The 19,373-nt window shown below is 35.4% G+C and overlaps 1 protein-coding gene across 6 annotated transcripts in view; it reads left to right on the top strand.

The window, feature by feature from the left end:
• The window catches only part of VPS13A (vacuolar protein sorting 13 homolog A), a 231,275-nt gene that overhangs the window by 171,805 nt on the left and 40,097 nt on the right, over positions 1-19,373 (top strand). For all 6 annotated transcript variants that reach the window (XR_004277231.1, XM_032306307.1, XM_032306303.1 and 3 more), the window contains exons 48-59: positions 1,117-1,512; positions 1,989-2,093; positions 2,216-2,362; positions 6,284-6,412; positions 6,817-6,950; positions 9,230-9,359; positions 13,788-14,020; positions 16,035-16,188; positions 16,652-16,798; positions 17,004-17,085; positions 17,976-18,045; positions 18,866-18,971. Coding sequence is in view for 5 of the 6 variants with exons in the window: in XM_032306307.1 (XP_032162198.1) it covers positions 1,117-1,512; positions 1,989-2,093; positions 2,216-2,362; positions 6,284-6,412; positions 6,817-6,950; positions 9,230-9,359; positions 13,788-14,020; positions 16,035-16,188; positions 16,652-16,798; positions 17,004-17,085; positions 17,976-18,045; positions 18,866-18,971 (1,833 nt within the window). In the remaining variant the exon portion in view is untranslated. The remainder of the gene's footprint in view (positions 1-1,116; positions 1,513-1,988; positions 2,094-2,215; positions 2,363-6,283; positions 6,413-6,816; positions 6,951-9,229; positions 9,360-13,787; positions 14,021-16,034; positions 16,189-16,651; positions 16,799-17,003; positions 17,086-17,975; positions 18,046-18,865; positions 18,972-19,373) is intronic.

The following is a 19,373-nucleotide window of genomic DNA, read 5'->3' as shown; positions in this document are numbered from 1 at the left end:
GTTATCAATTTTCCATATGGCTGGCAGGTACCACAGTGATTAACAATCTATCAGATAGATTTGAGATTGAATCCTAGCTCTCTCATTTTATTAGCTTTATGTCTTTAAGCAAGTTGTATTATCTTTTTAAGTCATTTGTCATAATCTATAAAATAGGAATAGTAATAAAAGGTGCATGGTTGGGATATGGGGGAAATAAAATTAGAAAATACATGTGAAGGACTTTGCATAGTGGCTCCCAGACACATGGTTGCCAATTATTTCCTCTTTCACATCACCAGAATCACTACTATTCTTATTTTGTGAAATATTAATTAGCATGTCAGGCATCAATAATTTATATAATTTTTTCTTTAAGTAATTTAAAATCTTAAGAGATTCCTGTGTTCTAACAACAAGAAGGAATCAAGTTAGAGATAATGGAAAAACTGGTGATGTACTGTCTGTGTCCCATTCGTTTCGAACTTTTAATTTGATCCTTTTAAAGGTCACATTTTGTTTGCTAGTTTCCAAAGGATATGATAAATTTTTAGGAATACAATTCAGTTGTGGTAGGGAGATAAGATTATAAGGGACAAGAGCAGTTAGGAGACTCTTAGAGAGGTCACAGTGACATGAACTAATAAGTGTATAGTTGTGAGACATACAGAAGATAACAGTATAGACAGTGATTGGAAGTGGTGATGAGGCATTGTTAAAAGCAAGAATGGAAATTAGTAGGGATTGCTTATTTTGGGTTACTGTCATTTTTTTCATTCTGTAGTTTTCAGAACTTAAATCACTAATGGATAACATTTTTTTAAAATGTTTTACTAATGACAGTGTTTTATAATGTTGATTAGTTCCAACATAGTTTTACTTTGTATTATTTAATTTTATCCTCACAGTAGTCCTTTGAAGTAGATCATTTATACCATTTTATAAATACAATAATTCAAATCTCAATTTGTAGAAGTTTATACAGTTGGCAGAGTTAGAACTCAAATACAAGTCTTCTGACTTGTTTTGACAGAGGTGTTTCAAAAGCATGTGTATGACCTTTGGAATCATTAAATAGAATTTTGGGGCCTATTGTTCTAACATGTTTAACATTTTCATGTATTTTTTTTATTACAGGGGATTGAACATAAAGTTTATACTCTAAATGAAGGACATTCAGCCCATATTTGTACTGTGCAGTTGGAAAAAGCCAAACTACATTTAAAATTACTTGACTATCTTAATCATGATTGGAAAAGTGAATATTATATAAAACCTAACCAACAAGATATTAGTTTCATCAATTTTACCTGTGTTACGGAAATAGAAAAGACTGATTTAGATATTGCTATCCATGTGACTTACAATACCGGCCAGACAGTTGTGGCATTTCATAGTCCTTACTGGATGGTCAATAAAACCAGTCGGATGTTACAGTATAAGGCAGATGGAATTCACCGAAAGCATCCACCTAATTATAAGAAGCCAGTTCTGTTTTCTTTTCAACCAAAGCACTTTTTTAATAATAATAAGGTATGTAAGTTTTTAAAAAAACTTTCATTCTCCTTTAGCTTCTTTTCACTCCTTTTAGATTTTAGAGTTTTGAAGAATATTACAGAACAGGTAGAAATACCATTTAAATATTTGAGGTTAAAAAGATTAGAATTTAGGGACACCTGGGTGGCTCAGTTGGTTGGGCGTCTGCTTTCAGCTCAGGTCATAATCCCAGGGTCCTGGGATTGGGTTCCGTGTCGGGCTCTTTGCTGGGTGGGGAGCCTGCTTCTCCCTCTGCCTGCTGTTCCCCCTGCTTGAGCTCTGCCTCTCGCTTTCTCTCTCTCTGAGACAAATAAGTATATAAAATATTTTTTAAAAAAAGATTAGAATTTAGTATGGGAAAATGTTTAGTGCATTAATATAATATTTATATGAAAAAGCAAAAAACTTATCAGTTGAGGTAGGAATTTTTAATGGTATCTAAATTGTAATGTATTTGGATTATTTTTTCCTAGGTTCAGCTTATGGTAACTGATAGTGAATTGTCAGATCAGTTTTCAATTGATACTGTTGGTAGTCATGGAGCTGTTAAATGTAAAGGCCTGAAAATGGACTATCAAGTGAGTTCATTCTCTGCTCATGGAGAAACTTCTATTTTAAACTCTGTGTACTGACAACTTAATTTTTATAAGGATGTTGTAATAATGGAACAGTTTTTGAAATGCTAATTTTTTCCCTTTAGGTTGGTGTCACTATAGACCTCAGCAGTTTTAACATCACCAGAATTGTGACATTTACTCCTTTTTATATGATTGAAAATAAAAGCAAATATCATATATCAGTGGCTGAACAGGGAAATGATAAATGGCTCTCTCTTGATTTGGAGCAGGTGGGTAGATGTATTTTAAAAATGTACCTCTTTAGATTTTCATTTTTCCTTGAAGTTAGACACCTGAAACACTATGAAAGTTTTTAATTGCACCCCCCTCTCCTCATTTTATTTGTACCGGGCTCTAGATTTAATTGTTAAAAACCAAACCTTTTCATTTAGGAGTGCATTGCTTGATGAGGGAAGTAGATACTTAACAGCTAACAGATATTTAACCAAGCAGTATAAATACAGAAGTAGAAGACTGGATAAGGTATATAGTCAGTAAAGAGTAGAAAATTATTTACTCTTTCTGCAAAGTTACTAGGAATGCCTTTGTGGAATAAATTAAGCCAGTTATTTTAAAAAGATGGTAGTAATTTAGGAATGAAATTTTGATTCTACACCATCTTTAGCTATTTGACCTTTGGATGAGAATTTTCTAAAGAACTGCCTGAGGTTGATGGAATATTTCATTTTTGAGGAAATTTTATATATAAATATAAGAGAAGTGCTTGCTGTTTTTGTTCAGTGTTCCTTCTTGCTTTTAAACCATCCTGCTGGGATTATTATTCTTGACATTCTTTAGATTTTTCCTTCAGAGCTCATTTTGGAGGCAAAGGCCATCAGTTTGTGTTTATCTGTAAAAGTTTTATCATCTTTCTTTTATCATAATTTCTCTTGCTTTCTCTTCTATTTTTTCTCAACGTGTAGATTTTACTCCACTGTTTTCTGGTTTCTACTTCAGTTGAAAATTCTCCTGTGATTCCGTCATTCCTTTAGAGGTCATTTTTCTTCCTAATTGCCTTCATGATTTTTGTCTTTGACATTCCATAGTTATACTACTGTTTGTCCACATGTGGATTCTTTCTACATATCCTGCTTGAGATACTATACTCTGAGATTTGTGGATCAATCTATTTCATAATTGCTATATAATTTGCAATTATTATCTCTTTAAATATTGTCTTTGCTTCGTCCTTCCATTTGCTTCTTCTTGGTCTTTAATCAAACATATTCTAGACCTCCATATTCTATCTTCCATGTCTCAACTTTTTTTTTTTTTTGCTATTTTCTATCTATATAACTCTCTTTGCTGCATTCTGGATTAATTCTACATGTATATCTTTAATAAATTTTCACTTTTACTCTTGTCTAAATTGCTAATTGCTTTAGTTGAGTTATTTGAATAATTGTATTTCTTAGTTTCAGAAGCTCCACCTTTTTTGAAGTCTGCCTGGTCATTCATTAGTGAATATTTGTGTATATTCCTTAGGTGCCTTGTGATACATCTGCTAAGAGAGCCACAAGTCCCTGTGCTCGTGTAGTTCATGTTTCATTGTGGGGGAGTGGTTGTGGAAACATTAATATAATCAATTAGCAAAATATATAGTATGTTTAAGGGTGAAAAGTTTAATCAGGGAAATCAAATAAGACAGGAGGTGCTGAAAATTCTAGCAAGCACAAGGTGGGCTATAATTTTATATGAGGTGGTCAAGGATAGAATTCACTGAGGTCCTATTTGAGCCAACTTATAGGAAATGTGGGGAAGTAGCAGTTGACAGGAGCTCATCTGAGTTGCCATGTGTTGGAGTAGCTGATTAGGGCAACAACTCAAAATGAAAGTAACAGTCAAGCCTTTAGTCCCTTACTGCCATAGTATAATCAAGAGGCTAAACTGGAGAAAGTGCCAACTCTCCCTGCTCCATTCCTCTTTCCCTGTGGAAGAGCATTGATCAGGGTTCAGGTGGTTGAGCACAGACTTGGGGGTTGTGTCACTGTCAAGGGAGCCTTGAATAAGAGACTCTTCCAGTTTATGGGCCTAAGGAATGAACCGTGACAAGGGGGAAGAGCTAGAAGTAGAAAAGTACTGAAGACAGAGGAGAGAAAAAGCATCTTCAAGGTTCTCCCTATCTTCTTTTAAAGAGGTCTTGCAGGGAGGTTCCTCTAAGAGGTCTCTGCCATGGGCCATGATAGGTGTCTGAATGAAGGTATCTCAGGTAGGAATTCAGATATGTATAAAATGCATCGCTGGAAGCGAGGGCTGGGTCCTTGAGACTGCTGTACACTGAGTGCATGGGGCAGCTTAGCCCTGTGAGGCCTGCCGGATAAGGCCTTTGTAATTGCCTATGATGTAATCTGATAAGTTTTTAGCTGGGAGCTGCAATCCTCAGCCTTGTGGCTCTCTGGGGAAAGAGAATTAGAGCCAGAAGAATCAGCCAGGGTAGATGCCCTGAAGTGGAAGAACCTTCGGCATATTTGTGGGATAGCAAAAGAGGCCAGTATTACTGGAGAGGGGAAAGTAGTAGAGAACAAGGCATGACAAGAGATGCAGTGTGGGAGCCATTGCAAAGGTTGTAGATGTAGAACTCTCTGTGTCCAGTTGCTAAGATACCAACTCCAGCTTTGTTTTGCTTAGGTATTTTCTTGGCATGTCTTCTCCCTTACCTAGAGCAGCTCTGTGTCTTGATTCTGTGTCTGTTGCAGATAACATTCTTGGGCCTTAGCTTATCAAAATCCTGACTTACAGCCTCTGTCTTTGAACAGTTCATGTTTACATTAGGAGCAATTACAACTGCATAACAACTTATTTTTTATTTTACTTTCTCTGTTTCTTTTTGTTTTCACTTTTGTCTTAAGATAAATTTTCTTGTGCTAGTTTAAAATTATTACATTTCGGTTTTGGCTTATAGTGGTCAACCTTGAGATGTGTCATCGTGATTATTGCCTGTGTTGATAGGTTAGACTTGCTTAGATCTCATGTTTTCCCACTACTAAAGACATGCACATTAGCACTTTCTCTAGTGGCAAGATTTTGAGCACGTAATTCTTTAAAATGATACAGTGTAAATTATGGAACCTAGCATACATTTTTAAACCAAGGCTGCCAGGGAGTGGCAGGCTTGGGAATATCAAGAAATCATATCATTTTTAGTCTTCTCAGGTCCTCATGGGAAGTCTGGTGCTTCAGTTAGTATTGCTGCTCTGTTGACCTTCCCACGTAAGTTCCTGCTCGGTTGCAAGAAGCCCTGAGTGCGGGCATTCTAAGCCTCTTAGAGCCTTAACTGTGTCTCATGTCTAGTTGCATTAGTTACCTCTTGAGGTTGAATAAGGCAGGCTTCAACAAGCTAAGGCACTTGACTTTAACATCAGGTTCCTCCTCCATTGCTGCAGGCCATGTCATGGGGATGGGTATCACACATGAACAGTTTCACTGAAGTCCGTAAGGTCATTGGTCTGGTTGGGACCTATCACAGTAAGACAGGGTATGCAGAATAGTTCACAGGCCACACTGCTTCTCCTTTCCTCTTCTCTTAGCTCTTCTCTTTGTTTTCACTCCTGTTGTCTGGACTTCTCTCTCTCAGTGGGTCGACCGTCTCTCCTTTTACTAGTTTGGATTCCAGATCACTGATGTCCGTGTTGTTCCTTAAGATTTTGAGCCTGTTTCCTACTCGGAACTTTAGATACTTCTCTCACTTTTTTACCTTTATTAGACTTCAAGGACTCTGGTTTTGTGCATGACCTGATTCAACATTTGCGTGTACTTCGGCTCTTATTTAACTACCAAGTGATACCCACAACCTGATTATGATTATTATGAACTGTATGTACCCTTGTTTTAAACTGATCACTTGCTTCTCAGCTCAGCTTTTCCATGCTGATTTGTCAGCCCTCCTCTAGATCTCTGGACCACACTGACATCTCTTCGCCAGCACTCCGCTTACCATGGCTCCTCAACTTCCCACCGAGCACTGCCTGAGCTCATGGTGCCCACAGGTGGTGAAACAGCTCACAGCTGTTTAGCCAAGCAACCCACTAACTAGAGCAGTGTTAAAAGACGTTTATTTTAAGTCTATCCTGATGGGTTTACTAAAATGATAAAATTTTGATGACGAAAAAAAAATCTTTTTTATAAATAAGTGTATGTAATTTGTGTTTTAGTGTATCCCTTTTTGGCCAGAGGATGCTTCTAATGCACTTCTTATTCAAGTTGAAAGAAATCAAGGCCCTCCCAAAAAGATACATTTTAACAAGCAAGCAAATTGTATTTTATTGCGTCTGGATAATGAGGTGGGTGGTTTGTATGTGTGTGTATGTGTGTGTATGTTTAGAAAAGATATTATATACTTGTGATTTTGTCTGTAACTTTGATTGTTTTCCCTTTTACCAAAAAGGAACAAACATTTCTTTTAGTAAAGGGAAAGATAACTAAAAAGGAACAGAGACGTAAAACAATTTAATTGTTAAACAGAATGTTAGAGTGCCTAGAATATTGGAACATCTGGAATTTGACCCATCTGTATAGAGTAATTGAGATTCATGGTTTCCCAGATATGCAGTAGAAAATCCTGACTTGCTTTCTTAATCATTAAAAAATGTACCAAGTTATGAATAGTCTTATTAAATGTTATTAAATAATATTCTTTGGAAAATTATCATGTAAGAGAATAATTTTTTTTCTCTTTTTTTCATAGCTTGGAGGTATTATAGCAGAAGTTAATTTAGCTGAGCATTCTACGGTTATTACATTTTCAGATTATCATGATGGAGCAGCTCCCTTCCTATTAATAAATCACACTAAGAGTGACATTGTTCAGTACAATCAAAGGTAAGAAACCAAAAAAAAAAAAAAAAAAAAACAAAGGTAAGAAGATTATCACAAATACGGTATCCCCCTGATTTTAGTGGAGTCTAGGTGATGGGACATTGACTCTATGATGATTTCTTTTTTTAAGATTGTTATTTATTTATTTATTTGAGGGAGAGAGGAATTCACATGAGCAGGAGGAGGAGAGGGAGGAGCAGACTCCCTGTGGGGCTCCATTCCAAGACCCTGGGATCATGACCTGAGCCAAAGGCAGATGCTTAACCTGATGACCCACCTAGGTGCCACTTCATGATGATTTCTTAAGAATATGACACTGGTGGGGTGCCTGGGTGGTTCAGTCGGTTAAGTATCTGCCTTTGACTCAAGTCATGATCTTAGGATCCTGGGATCCAGCCCCATGTCTTGGTCTGTACTCAGCGGGGAGCATCCCTCTCCCTCTGCTCCTACTCACCCCACTCAGTCCCCCCACCCCTGCCTGTGATCGCCCATGTGCATATGCGAGTGAGCTCTCTCTCTCTCTCAATAAAATCTTTTAAAAAAGTATGTGTGTGTGTGTGTGTGTGTGTGTGTGTGTGTGTGTGTGTGTAACACTGATAATGACATTAAAGCCATATAAAACAATGTCCTTATTTTTTAAAAAAGGTATACTGAAGTATGTAGGGGTAAAACTGACATTAATATTTGTAGTTTACTTTTTAAAAATTGTGATGTAATTGACAAAACCTTATATTAGTTTCAACATGATGATAGGATATTTATATATAGTGCACACTGATCACCACAGTTAAGTCTAGTTAACATCCATCACCACACATAGTTACAAATTTTTTTTTAAAGATTTTCATTTATTTTATTTATTTTTTTTTTTAAAGATTTTATTTATTTATTTGACAGAGAGAAATCACAAGTAGATGGAGAGGCAGGCAGAGAGAGAGAGAGAGGGAAGCAGGCTCCCTGCCGAGCAGAGAGCCCGACGCGGGACTCGATCCCAGGACCCTGAGATCATGACCTGAGCCGAAGGCAGCGGCTTAATCCACTGAGCCACCCAGGCGCCCCAAGATTTTCATTTATTTATTTGATAGAGACAGAGAGAGAGGGAACACAAGCAGGGGGGGGTAGGAGAGGGAGAAGGAGGCCTCCCGCTAAGCAAGGAGCTTGATGTGGGCTTGATCCCAGGACCCTGGGATCATGACCTGAGCCCAAGGCAGACGCCCAACGACTGGGGCACCCAGACACCCCAGAACATTTTATTTTCTTGTGATGAGAATGAAAATTTACTATTCTTAACTTTCAGATATACAAAACAGTATTATTAACTATAGCCACCATGCTATACATTATATCCCCATGATTTGTTTATTTTATAACTGGAAGTTTGTACCCTTTGACCCCTTCACCCACTTCATACCCTATCCCCCCACCTCTAACATACACCACTCTTTTTTTTTTTTTTTAATTCTATGTGTTAGGATTTTTTCATTGTTTTCGGCTTTTTAGATCCCTCTTATAAATACATAGAGATCATACAATGTTTGTCTTTTTCTGTCTGACTTATATCACTTAGCCCATAATCAACTACTGATTCAACTCAGAAAAGTTATATTCTGTTATTTCCTTGGTTGGTATCTTCTCCAATTTTTTTTTTCTGGGAATTATTTTTTGAGTTGATTGAATTTGTTAGATTTATATACCATGTCTTAAGATTTTTTAAAAAGTAACTTAGCTATCTCGTTTTTGCTAGAATAAGACCATACTTAGAGAGTTCCCAGTTAAATTCTGTCAGATTTAGTATAGATAAAAGTTGGAATAATTTTCTCCCACAATTCATTTTTATTAAAACAAAAGCTCACAAAGCAGTTTCAAAAATGGGGATGCCTGGGTATGGCTCTGTTGGTGAAGTGCCTACTCAGGTCAAGATCCCGGGGTCCTGGAACCAAGCCCAGTATTGGGCTCCTAACTCAGCAGAGAGCCTGCTTCGCCCTCTGCCTGCCGCTCCCACTGTGTGTGCTCTCTCTCTCAAATAAACAAATAAATCTGTAAAAAAAAAGTTTCAAAATGAAACTCTTCATTTTCTAAGTGGGACAAACATTCCCTTGAAATATTCTCATTTCTTTAGAAAACCTCTTTTTCATTGTATAAGGAAAAAAATTTCAATCTAGTCTTAAGCAGAACCATCACAAATCTCAATGAGTGGACTCAGAATCAAGTGTTATTTTAGGTTCTTCATATATTCATATGTTTGCACTTAATTTAATGCATATTTTTACTATTTATGATAGTTCCCTCAGTGAAATAGAAGATTCCCTCCCTCCCGGAAAAGCAGTATTTTATACTTGGGCTGATCCAGTGGGCTCTAGAAAGCTGAAGTGGAGATGTGGAAAAAGCCATGGTGAAGTAACACAAAAGGATGTGCGTATTGGCTTGAGTATTACTGTGTTCTGAGCTTCCTTTTTTTTTTTTTTTTCCCCAAAGTATTCTCTTCCGGCTTTGCTAGTTATAAGGCCTGTTTTATGTCTGTACTTTTAAACAACTGCCAAAGTTTTTGTTTGTTTGTTTGTTTGTTTTTAAGTTTTAGGAGTAGAATTGAGTGATTCATCCCTTCCGTGTAATAGCCAGTGTTCATCACTCCCAGTGCCCTCCGTCATCCTCATCACCCCCCTCCCCATCCCTCGCCAGCAAATCCGTTTGTTCTCCACAGTTAAGAGTCTGTTTCATGTTTGTCTCTTTTCTTTCCCCCTTATCTTCATTTGTTTTGTTTCTTAAATTCCACATGAGTGAAATCACATGGTATTTGTCATTCTCTGACTTATTTTGCTAAACTGATATTCTCTAAGCAGCAGAAAGAAGAATCAAGGAATCGATCCCACTTAAAATTGCATCAAAAGGGCGCCTGGGTGGCTTAGTGGGTTAAGCCGCTGCCTTCGGCTCAGGTCATGATCTCAGGGTCTTGGGATCGAGTCCCACATCAGGCTCTCTGCTCAGCAGGGAGCCTGCTTCCCTTCCTCTCTATCTGCCTGCCTCTGTCTACTTGTGTTCTCTGTCAAATAAATAAAATCTTTAAAAAAAAAAATTGCATCAAAAATCACAAGATACTATAACCAAAATATAAAAAAAGATAAAAAATCGTAAGATACTATAACCAAAGAAATAAAATAAAATTAAAAACTGCTGATTTTAAAAGCAGGGTTCAAACTTTAACCAAAAACATTTAAAACCAGAAGGGCCCTGTCATGGCTACATCCTTATCTGTGGCTGGTACATTATAAAAGGTACACTAGACTTAGGGGGGTGCTTTCAGCATTTTTCTCATAAAGAGATAAAGTCCTGCACTGACAGTCATTTTAGGTTACTGTGGCTTCTGTGAGGATCATTTAGGGACCCACTAAGGAATTTATTTTTGAGTGGTTTATTATAATGATAAAGATATATATAAACATTTTCCAGTAACATTTTGAATGACTTTTTGAGAAATTTTTATTAAAGTGTTATTTTTATTTTTTTTTTGAAAGATTTTATTTATTTATTTGACAGAGAGAAATCACAAGTAGACTGAGAGGTAGGCAGAGAGAGAGAGAGAGGGAAGCAGGCTCCCTGCCGAGCAGAGAGCCCGATGCGGGACTCGATCCCAGGACCCTGAGATCATGACCTGAGCCGAAGGCAGCGGCTTAACCCACTGAGCCACCCAGGCGCCCCTTATTAAAGTGTTATTAGTCGGGATGCCTGGTGGCTCAGTCAGTTAAGTGTCTGCCTTCCACTCTGGGCATAATCTCAGGGTCCTGGGATTGAGGCCCTCATCAGGCTCTTTGCTTAGCAGAGAACCCGATTCTCCCTCTAACTGCCGCTCCCTCCCCCTGCTTGTTCTGTCTCTCTCTCTCTGACAAATAAATAAATGAAATCTTAAAAAAAAAATTAGGCTTTCAGAATTCATTTTAATTTGACCCCTATTATAATGTTTTTTTTTTTACACCACTCATCATTATTTCTTTTTATCAATAGGCCAGTTTTATCTCATTCCCATTTTAAAGGGAACACTGAATATTAAGTCACTAAGTGTGTCTTTATTGAAGTTTTGGTTTTTTTTAATTATCAAATTAAAGTGGTTGGCTTCTAGTTTGTAAAAGTACATATATCTGTTTATGAATAAAAGAATGAGTACTGAAATTTTATCAGTTGTTAGGCTTTTAATTTTTTTTCCTCTCTGGAGATGATTATGTGATTTTTGGATTTCACCTTACTTGAGAGGGTAATTTGTATGGTTTGTTTTAAGTATCATATTAGCCTTGTGTTTCTGGAATTGGCTTGCTGATGTTTTCAGACTTTTACCAGTATTTATGAGAAAGTAATGCCCATATAGATTTTGCTATTTAAAATTATGCTGACATCTGAAACATGCTTAGAAATGCAGTTTTTGTATTTTAAGAAGAATGTCTGTAAGATTCATATGCTTTCTTCCTTGAATGTTTGCCAGAATTCACCAGTGAAGCCAGGCCATCTTAGCCTGTGGTTGTTTTTGTGGGGAGGTTTTAAATTATGAACTACTTCTTTGTTATTATGTAGGACAATTCACTTTCCTATTTCTGCTCATCATTTTAGGAAAAGATTTTCCAAGAATGTGTCTATTTCATCAGATTTTCCTAATAAATTGATAAAAATATTTTTATCATAACCATCTGTTTAATTTTAATTTATAGTGATTCTCTTTTTCATTATTGGTGTAGATATTTATATTTTCATTCCTTTTTCCTTGATAAGTTTTACTTGGGATTTAGCAGTTTAATTCTTACTTTCTATCAGAAAACCATTGTTTTGCTCTTTTGATGATCTCTTTTATACATTTGTGTTCATTTTCACCTGCTTCTACTCTAATCTATATTATATTCTTTCATCTTTCTTTCCTCGAAATTCTTGAGATAGGGGTGCCTGGGTGGCTCAGTGAGTTAAGCATCTGCCTTTGGCTCAGGTCATGATCCTGGGGTCCTGGGATCAAACCCCACATCGGGCTCTCTGCTTAAGCTGGGAGCTTGCTTCTCCTTCTGTCTGCTTCCCTTGCTTGTGCATGCTCGCTCTTTCAAATAAAAAAAAATAAAATGTTTTTAAAAATCTCTGAAAATATTACTGTCACGTAAGCAAAACCAGTAGTAACAATTCTGGGCTATGGTGTGATTTCTTTAAAGTAATGATTCAAGATGGAAAAAAAAAATTAATTCTTGAGATAGATACTGTGTTAGTCTACTTGGGCTGCCACAACCAAATACCTTAGACTGGGTGGCTTAAGCAACACAAATTTATTTCTCAGAGTTTGAGAGCTGGAAAACCAAATCAAAGTGCCAGCACGGTCAGGTCCTGGTGAACCTGGTGAGGACTCTTCTTGACTTGCAGTTGAGCATCCTCTCCCCGTGTCCTTAGCAGGATATTCCTCCTGTTGGATCAGAGCCCTAACTCCTCCAAGGCCTTGTGTCCAAAAGAGTCACATTGGCGACTGGGACTTCAACATATGACTTTGGGAGAGTGAGAGGATACAATTGAGTTAATAGCAGATACTGAGATCTGGTTTTCAGATTCATTATAAGGTGAATGTGTGTGGTACAACATGCCCCCCCCACCACCATCTCAGACCTCCAGTGGATGTTTGAAACCACCAAGAGTACTAAGCCCTATATAAACCGTGTTTTTTTCCTATCATACATACCTATGATAAAGTTTAATTTACAAATTAGGCACAGTGAGAGATAAAAACAAAAACTTAATAATAAAATGGAACAGTTATTTACTGTAATAAAATCCTTTGAGTGTGGTCTCTCAAAATATTTTATACTCCCCCTTCTAGTGATGATGTGAGATGATAAAGTACATACATGGTGAGATGAAGTGAGATGAAAGATGTAGGCATTGGGATGTAGTATTAGACTATTGTTGACCTTCTGACCATATGTCCGAAGGAGGATCATCTGCTTCTGGAACGTGGTTGACCACAGGTAGCTGAAACTGGGATGCAGAACCTAGGAGAAGGGGAACTACTGTATATTAAAATTTCCTATTGATCAGAATATTCACGAGAACATTGACCATTCATGACTGACTTAATTATTAGCATTTGCTCTTACCTTCTCACTGAAATTCAATACCCTGATATTAATACAATGCTTATAAATAAGGGCTTCCTGCCAGATTAACCATGTGGTAAATACCTGTGCTTTATAGAGCATGCAACTGAAGTGTCAGATATTTTTTATCCTATTCAGTTCAGCTCTGTAAGGAAATTAAATTTCTGACTGAGCAACTTTTAACATATAACACATTGATTAGTCTTAGAATAAAGCAGAGAAAATAATACTTTGTGTTATTGATTAGCCTACAAAAGAAGACTAATTAAATTTTATTAAGTTGTTGAAAAAACAGTAACAATTGACCTGTCTTCCTGATTAATTACTTCATAATAAATAATGGCAGAAGCAAACATCAATTGATTTTTATTATGCAAATTTCTGACTGTTATACAAATATTCATTCAGTTTGTCTCACCCTTTGAAAGTTACCATTACAGTTCTCATTTTTCAGATGTGGAATCTAGATTTCCTCTTGGTTACGGCTTTAATTTTTGGGGTGCCTGGGTGGCTCAGTCGTTAAGCATCTGACTTCGGCTCTGGTCATGATCCCATGGTCCTAGGATCGAGCCCACATTGAGCTCCCTGCTCAGCAGGAAGGCTGCTTCTCTGTCTCCCACTCCCTGTGCTTGTGTTCCCGCTCTCCTTGTCTTCTGTCTGTCAAACAAATGAATAAGATCTTTAAAAAAAAAAAAAGACTCTAATTTTTAATTTTTTTTATGGTTTGTTTTAGGATATGATGACACCTATAAATTCGGGGAAAAAGACGATTTATTTAGTTTCATTCTTTGAAGGCTTACAGCGCATTATTTTATTCACTGAAGATCCAAGGGTATTCAGAGCAACATATGAAAGTGAGAAAGCAGAGTTAGCAGAGCAAGAAATTGTGTTGGCCTTACAAGATGTTGGAATTTCTCTCGTCAACAATTACACAAAGCAGGAAGTAGCCTATATTGGCATTACAAGGTTAGATACATTAAATGATTAGTTCTTAATCATTAAGAATGGTGATTATAAAATTAAAATAATACAGTTTAAGTTTTGTGTTTTGATTATTATACTAAGGTAATGCTGATTTAAAAATGTTTTTGAGATTATTTTTTGCCTTTTAAGATAAAGATATCTCAAAATCAGATTTTTAAATCATGTCTTATGTTTATTCAGCTTATTAAAGGTATACTTAACATGTATAAGGAAATATTTAATTTTCTCTTACTGCCTATCAGAGTGTAGGATACAGTATGGATGTTCCGTAAATAGTTGTTGGGGGAATAAAGCCAATCATTCTTTAATTTGAGCTTGACACTTAATTTTAAGATACAGTAAGGTAATATGGAATATATCATTTCCCTCTAAGTCATCACCCGTAAAACTCTATTCTCTATGCCTTTAATAATTCTATTCATAAATACTTAAGGTAAACTTAATTTGTATACATTAGTGCCTGATTTTGAGGGCATTTCTAGATTCCAGTCTGTATAATACAGGATAATATTATCCAGGATAATAGTTTTAATCCTTGAGTTTAAGCTGTCAAATATATATGTTAAAAGGTATATGATACAGGTTTGAATTTGTTTATCTGTATATATTCATCTAGAAACGCCTTTGACTTTTCACTGAATGAAATCCATGCCATTTAAAAAGGAATATTATAAACTATTTTCTTGCAAATTTTTATTCTCAAGAAATGTGTTTATTATATGCTAACTGCTATGCTAAATGATGTGAGTGCAACGAGGAATAATATACTGTTCCTGCCTGTTTATTAAGTGAATATAAATTTTAGAGGGAATTAATAAATAGAATACTTAAATAACTTATGTATATAAACAGCAGTTTTAGAATGTGGTTGGATGTTTTTATTCTGTATTTAAGTCTCTCAGCAATTTTTCAGTAAATGAGATTTGTTCCATCCCCTTTTACACTATATTTCACACCTTGTCTCCTTTTAACCCTCCCATTTTCTCTCACACTTCACTGCCTGTATCCCATTTCAGTCAGAAAATGGAAGCAGTCTGAAGGGAATTTCCAAAGACCCGCTCTCCCAAATCACAACTTTCTACCCATGAGCATTTTTACCTACACACTGTGCTAACATCTTCTCCACAGCTGTCATAGATACATGTGCTCCTATTTAAAAATATTTTTCAACTTTGCATTCGATTCCATTTCCTTTTGCCTTCTTGAGACATTGATTACACAGTTCTCTTCTTCATCTCTCCTACATCAATAATTTTTAGCTCTCTTTTGGGTTATGCCCATCAGTATTTTTTATCTCAACTTAAGAAATTCTTTTGAGCCTACCTACTGCCCACTTGTTAGCTTCCCTTTATAACCAAACTCCTCAAAAGTGTTAACAATTATGGATGAGTTTAATATACTCACTATATCCAATTATTATTTTACCCATTCTTTCTTTAACCACTCCCAACAGGATTTTGCTGTCAACACACCATGACATTTGTCTTGTCAGGATGACCAGAGACCAGTCCTCATGTTGCTTAAGTGTGTAACACACAGATCCCTTCTTGGTAGTTTTTCTTTGCCTTGACTTTCAGGGTACTTCACCATCTTTGTTTCTCTTTCTATCCCAGAATTCTCCATTTCTTGTGTTGGTTCCTTGTCTTCTCAGCTGCTTAATATTGGGTGCCCTAGGGCCCTCATACATGAGTCCTCTTCTCTGTTTCAAATACCACATATTTTTTTCTATTTACTATTTATGGTCTGTCACTCAGCTAAAATAAAGCTGTAGGATGGCAAAGATGTTTACTGATAATATCCCTACCACCTAAAATAGTGTCTGAGTAAAAGTCTAAATATTGATTGAATCAGTTCATATTTTTTAAATCTGTAGTGTGCTTCCATATTACTGGGGATATTATAAATTTTACTGAAGGTTTTGCAGTTCATGTAATAAACCAGGTAAAATGAAAATGTTCATAAATTAGCACCATGATTTTTGCTTTCATCTAAAAAGTTCTGATGTGGTTTGGGAGACAAAGCCCAAGAAGAAGGCAAGATGGAGGCCAATGAGTGTAAAGCACACTGAGAAGTTAGAGAAAGAATTTAAAGAATATACTGAATCTTCACCTGCAGAAGATAAGGTTATCGAATTGGACACTAACATTCCGGTAATATTTTTAAGTATTGATTTGAAGTTTTAATTTTTACCTGTTAAAATTAGATGAATTACTAGTGACCTTTAAGGAAAGTCTGGTTTCCTTGCAAAGCAAGGAATTCTATCATATATAATAAGGGGTAGTTGTCTGTATTAACAAGTCAGACTTGCTCTTAAGATGCTAATAATCTACTCCTTAGTTAACAAGAAGCCAATATGTTGTTTTACTTATTATACTTTTTAAATTATTTTCCTTTTATTACTTTAATATTTTTAGTAAATTTATATAAAAAGTGATACAACTAAGCTATACAGTTTACATTGAACGTTTTTCTGAGTTGTATTGGAGAGATCCAATCTAGTCAACTATTTAGCTTATTGTTTTAATTATCTTTAATGGTTTTGGTACAAAGTTCTAATTTTAACAAATTATGAAATGCAGAGAAATTCAGTGTTTTGTGGGGTATATTTTTCAGGTTCGCTTTACACCTAGTGGTACTAACATGAAAATTCTGCAGCCACATGTAATAGCTATAAGAAGAAATTATCTTCCAGCATTAAAAGTAGAATATAGCACATCTGCACATCAGTCATCATTTAGAATTCAAGTTTACAGAATACAGGTGAGTCTGAAAAGATAGTCAAATTGTGTTCATAAGGAACATAGCAATAAACCAAATGTATTCATTCCCATAGTCTCTCTTACCTAGTATTTCAGTTTTATTGTTGAACTAGACTGCTTGATTCTTTCTACTTATTAAATCTTGTTATTCTGGTAGGGTTCTGTAATTAACATAGTAATATACTGACCTGTTTTTATTTTCTTAGATCCAAAACCAGATACATGGTGCTATATTTCCATTTGTGTTTTATCCAATTAAACCTCCCAAGTCGGTCACCATGGATTCAGGTGTGTTGGTATTTTTAGGTTGCCATAAAAATGTATCAGCTGTATGGTTTACTTTACCATAAAAACACGAAATGAAACCGTTCTCAAGTTTAGTTTCTGTGGGATCATTAGAAAATTAAACTTGTTCCTTGGAAAGGAACAAGTACTCAACTACGGTCAACTTAGTTGTAAGTCAACTAAGTAAATTAAAGTAAGTCAACTAAGCAACACATTGACTGAATTCTGAGGAGAAGACTAATTACAAATATATATTTAAATTTTTAGAAATATTAGTGACTTGTAAATCCCTGATTTAGAAGCCACTAGGACCTTTGAATAAATTGTGAAGAAAATCAAATTCAGAGAGGTTTCTAGCCATGAGAAATGTCCTGTATTCTCTAGCTGAATGTAATGATGAGTCTGCTCTTCTATCCTCTGCTTCCCCTTCATATTCCTTCTTTCTTTGCTATACCTCTTCCCCTTTCTCTTTCCTCCCCACTCCCTTTGCTTTCCACCCCCCACCTCCACACCACTGGCTCTGAACTATCTAAGGAGGTATTGATAATATGCTTGGAAGATTTTGACCATTGTACATGCCCAAGCCCCTTTACCTGGAAGTCCAGGGCAAGACCCTGAAATCTGTGTTTTTACAGTGTTTCCCTGGTGATTCTAATGCATACTTCTACTTTAAAATCACTAATTTAAAGGATTAGTTATCTTTAAAGTAAATACAGATAATTAAAAAAAAAACTGGCATCTGAAATTAAGACCTTACAAATAGTAATTTTAATAGATACTCATGATTTAGTAAGTAAGTTAGTTCTACATTGTGATGTGTATTAAATTGCAAGAAAATGCTTATCTTTTTCTTAAAGCATCATGGGATTAATCATATTTATTAACTTTTGTAGCTCCAAAGCCCTTTACAGATGTCAGTATTGTCATGAGATCTGCAGGGCATTCCCAGATATCACGTATTAAGTAAGTGTCTTCATATATTTCTGCGTGTTTATTTAATGTTTTGATTAAATATGTGAATTAATTATATGCTTTAAAAAATCAATTTCAGGTGAGTCAAAGGTTTAAGTGCAAAATATTAAATTATGAAGATCATTAGGAAAATCAGTTTCATAATCTTAAAGGGTCAGAAGGCTCTGAATGAAATGTACTTAAATTTTATTTATTTTCTCACTTAAGTTTTCTGTAATTACTGCATATTGTTTTAGAAACAAGAAAATACTGCTTTAAAATGGTCACCACCCAATCTAAGAAGTAAAATTTTGACAGAAACATCCATTGATATATTATCCTCCTATTTCTTGTTTACTCCACCTTATCGACCACAATAAACACTAATTTCATCCCTTACATCTTAAAATACAGTTTATTGTATGTCTGTACGTAAACATTATGCTTCTTAGTTTTCCCGTTTTTTCCTAATTAAAAAAAAATTTTGTTTTTTGGTTAAACTGAAAATATACTATTAGGGCTGGATTTTTTCATTCAACTTTTTACTAAAATTTATTATTTTTGCTGTATGTAACTATAGTTTATCACTATTATATAATGTTCTGCCGTATGACTGTATACCATAGTTTACTTACCATTTTTCTCTTCATAGGCATTTTCACATTTAGAGTTTGTTGCTATTATGAACAGTGTTGCCATGACAATTTTATTTGTTCATCTGTAAAATCCTGAATTTCAGCATTCTAATAATTATCTAATGCTTTTTTCTCATCTCATATTTTAAATGCACTTTAATCGATGGTTTTTAAACGTTTTCTACTTTGTATTATAGGTATTTCAAGGTGTTGATCCAAGAAATGGACCTCAGGTTAGATCTTGGATTTGTCTATGCGTTAGCAGAACTTATGACAGAAGCCGAAGTGACTGAAAAAACTGAGGTGAGATTTAGAATGATCGTATTAACAGGAAGAATTGGGAAAGAAGGAGGACTAAAAAAATTAGAAATTTTTTAATGTATTAAAATGGTTTTGGTCCATCTTAAAAATAAAATTTTTAAATTTTTCTTATGCTACTGTGGTGGGTAAATTGGTAGAAATCCCATTTTTAGATTATAGATGAAGAAAGCAAGACAAGTTAAAATAGCCTTTTGAAGGTGAGTTAGCAAATGGGACAGGTTTTAGGCCATACGTAGTAGGGAGAAATACTCATATTCACATCACTGTTTTTTCCTATTTTTTTTTCCTTGGGTTACTTTGTTTTGATTAATAACTTAGAAATTTGGGCGTGACAAGAATATTCAGTGAAAGAAGGGATAAAAATAAAAGGTTAAGTGTCTTATT

The sequence above is a fragment of the Mustela erminea genome, chromosome 12, assembly GCF_009829155.1.
Source record: "Mustela erminea isolate mMusErm1 chromosome 12, mMusErm1.Pri, whole genome shotgun sequence".
NCBI classification, from domain to species: Eukaryota; Metazoa; Chordata; class Mammalia; order Carnivora; family Mustelidae; genus Mustela; species Mustela erminea.
Note: the sequence above shows the minus strand (reverse complement) of the source record. Positions and strands in the feature narration are given on the sequence as shown.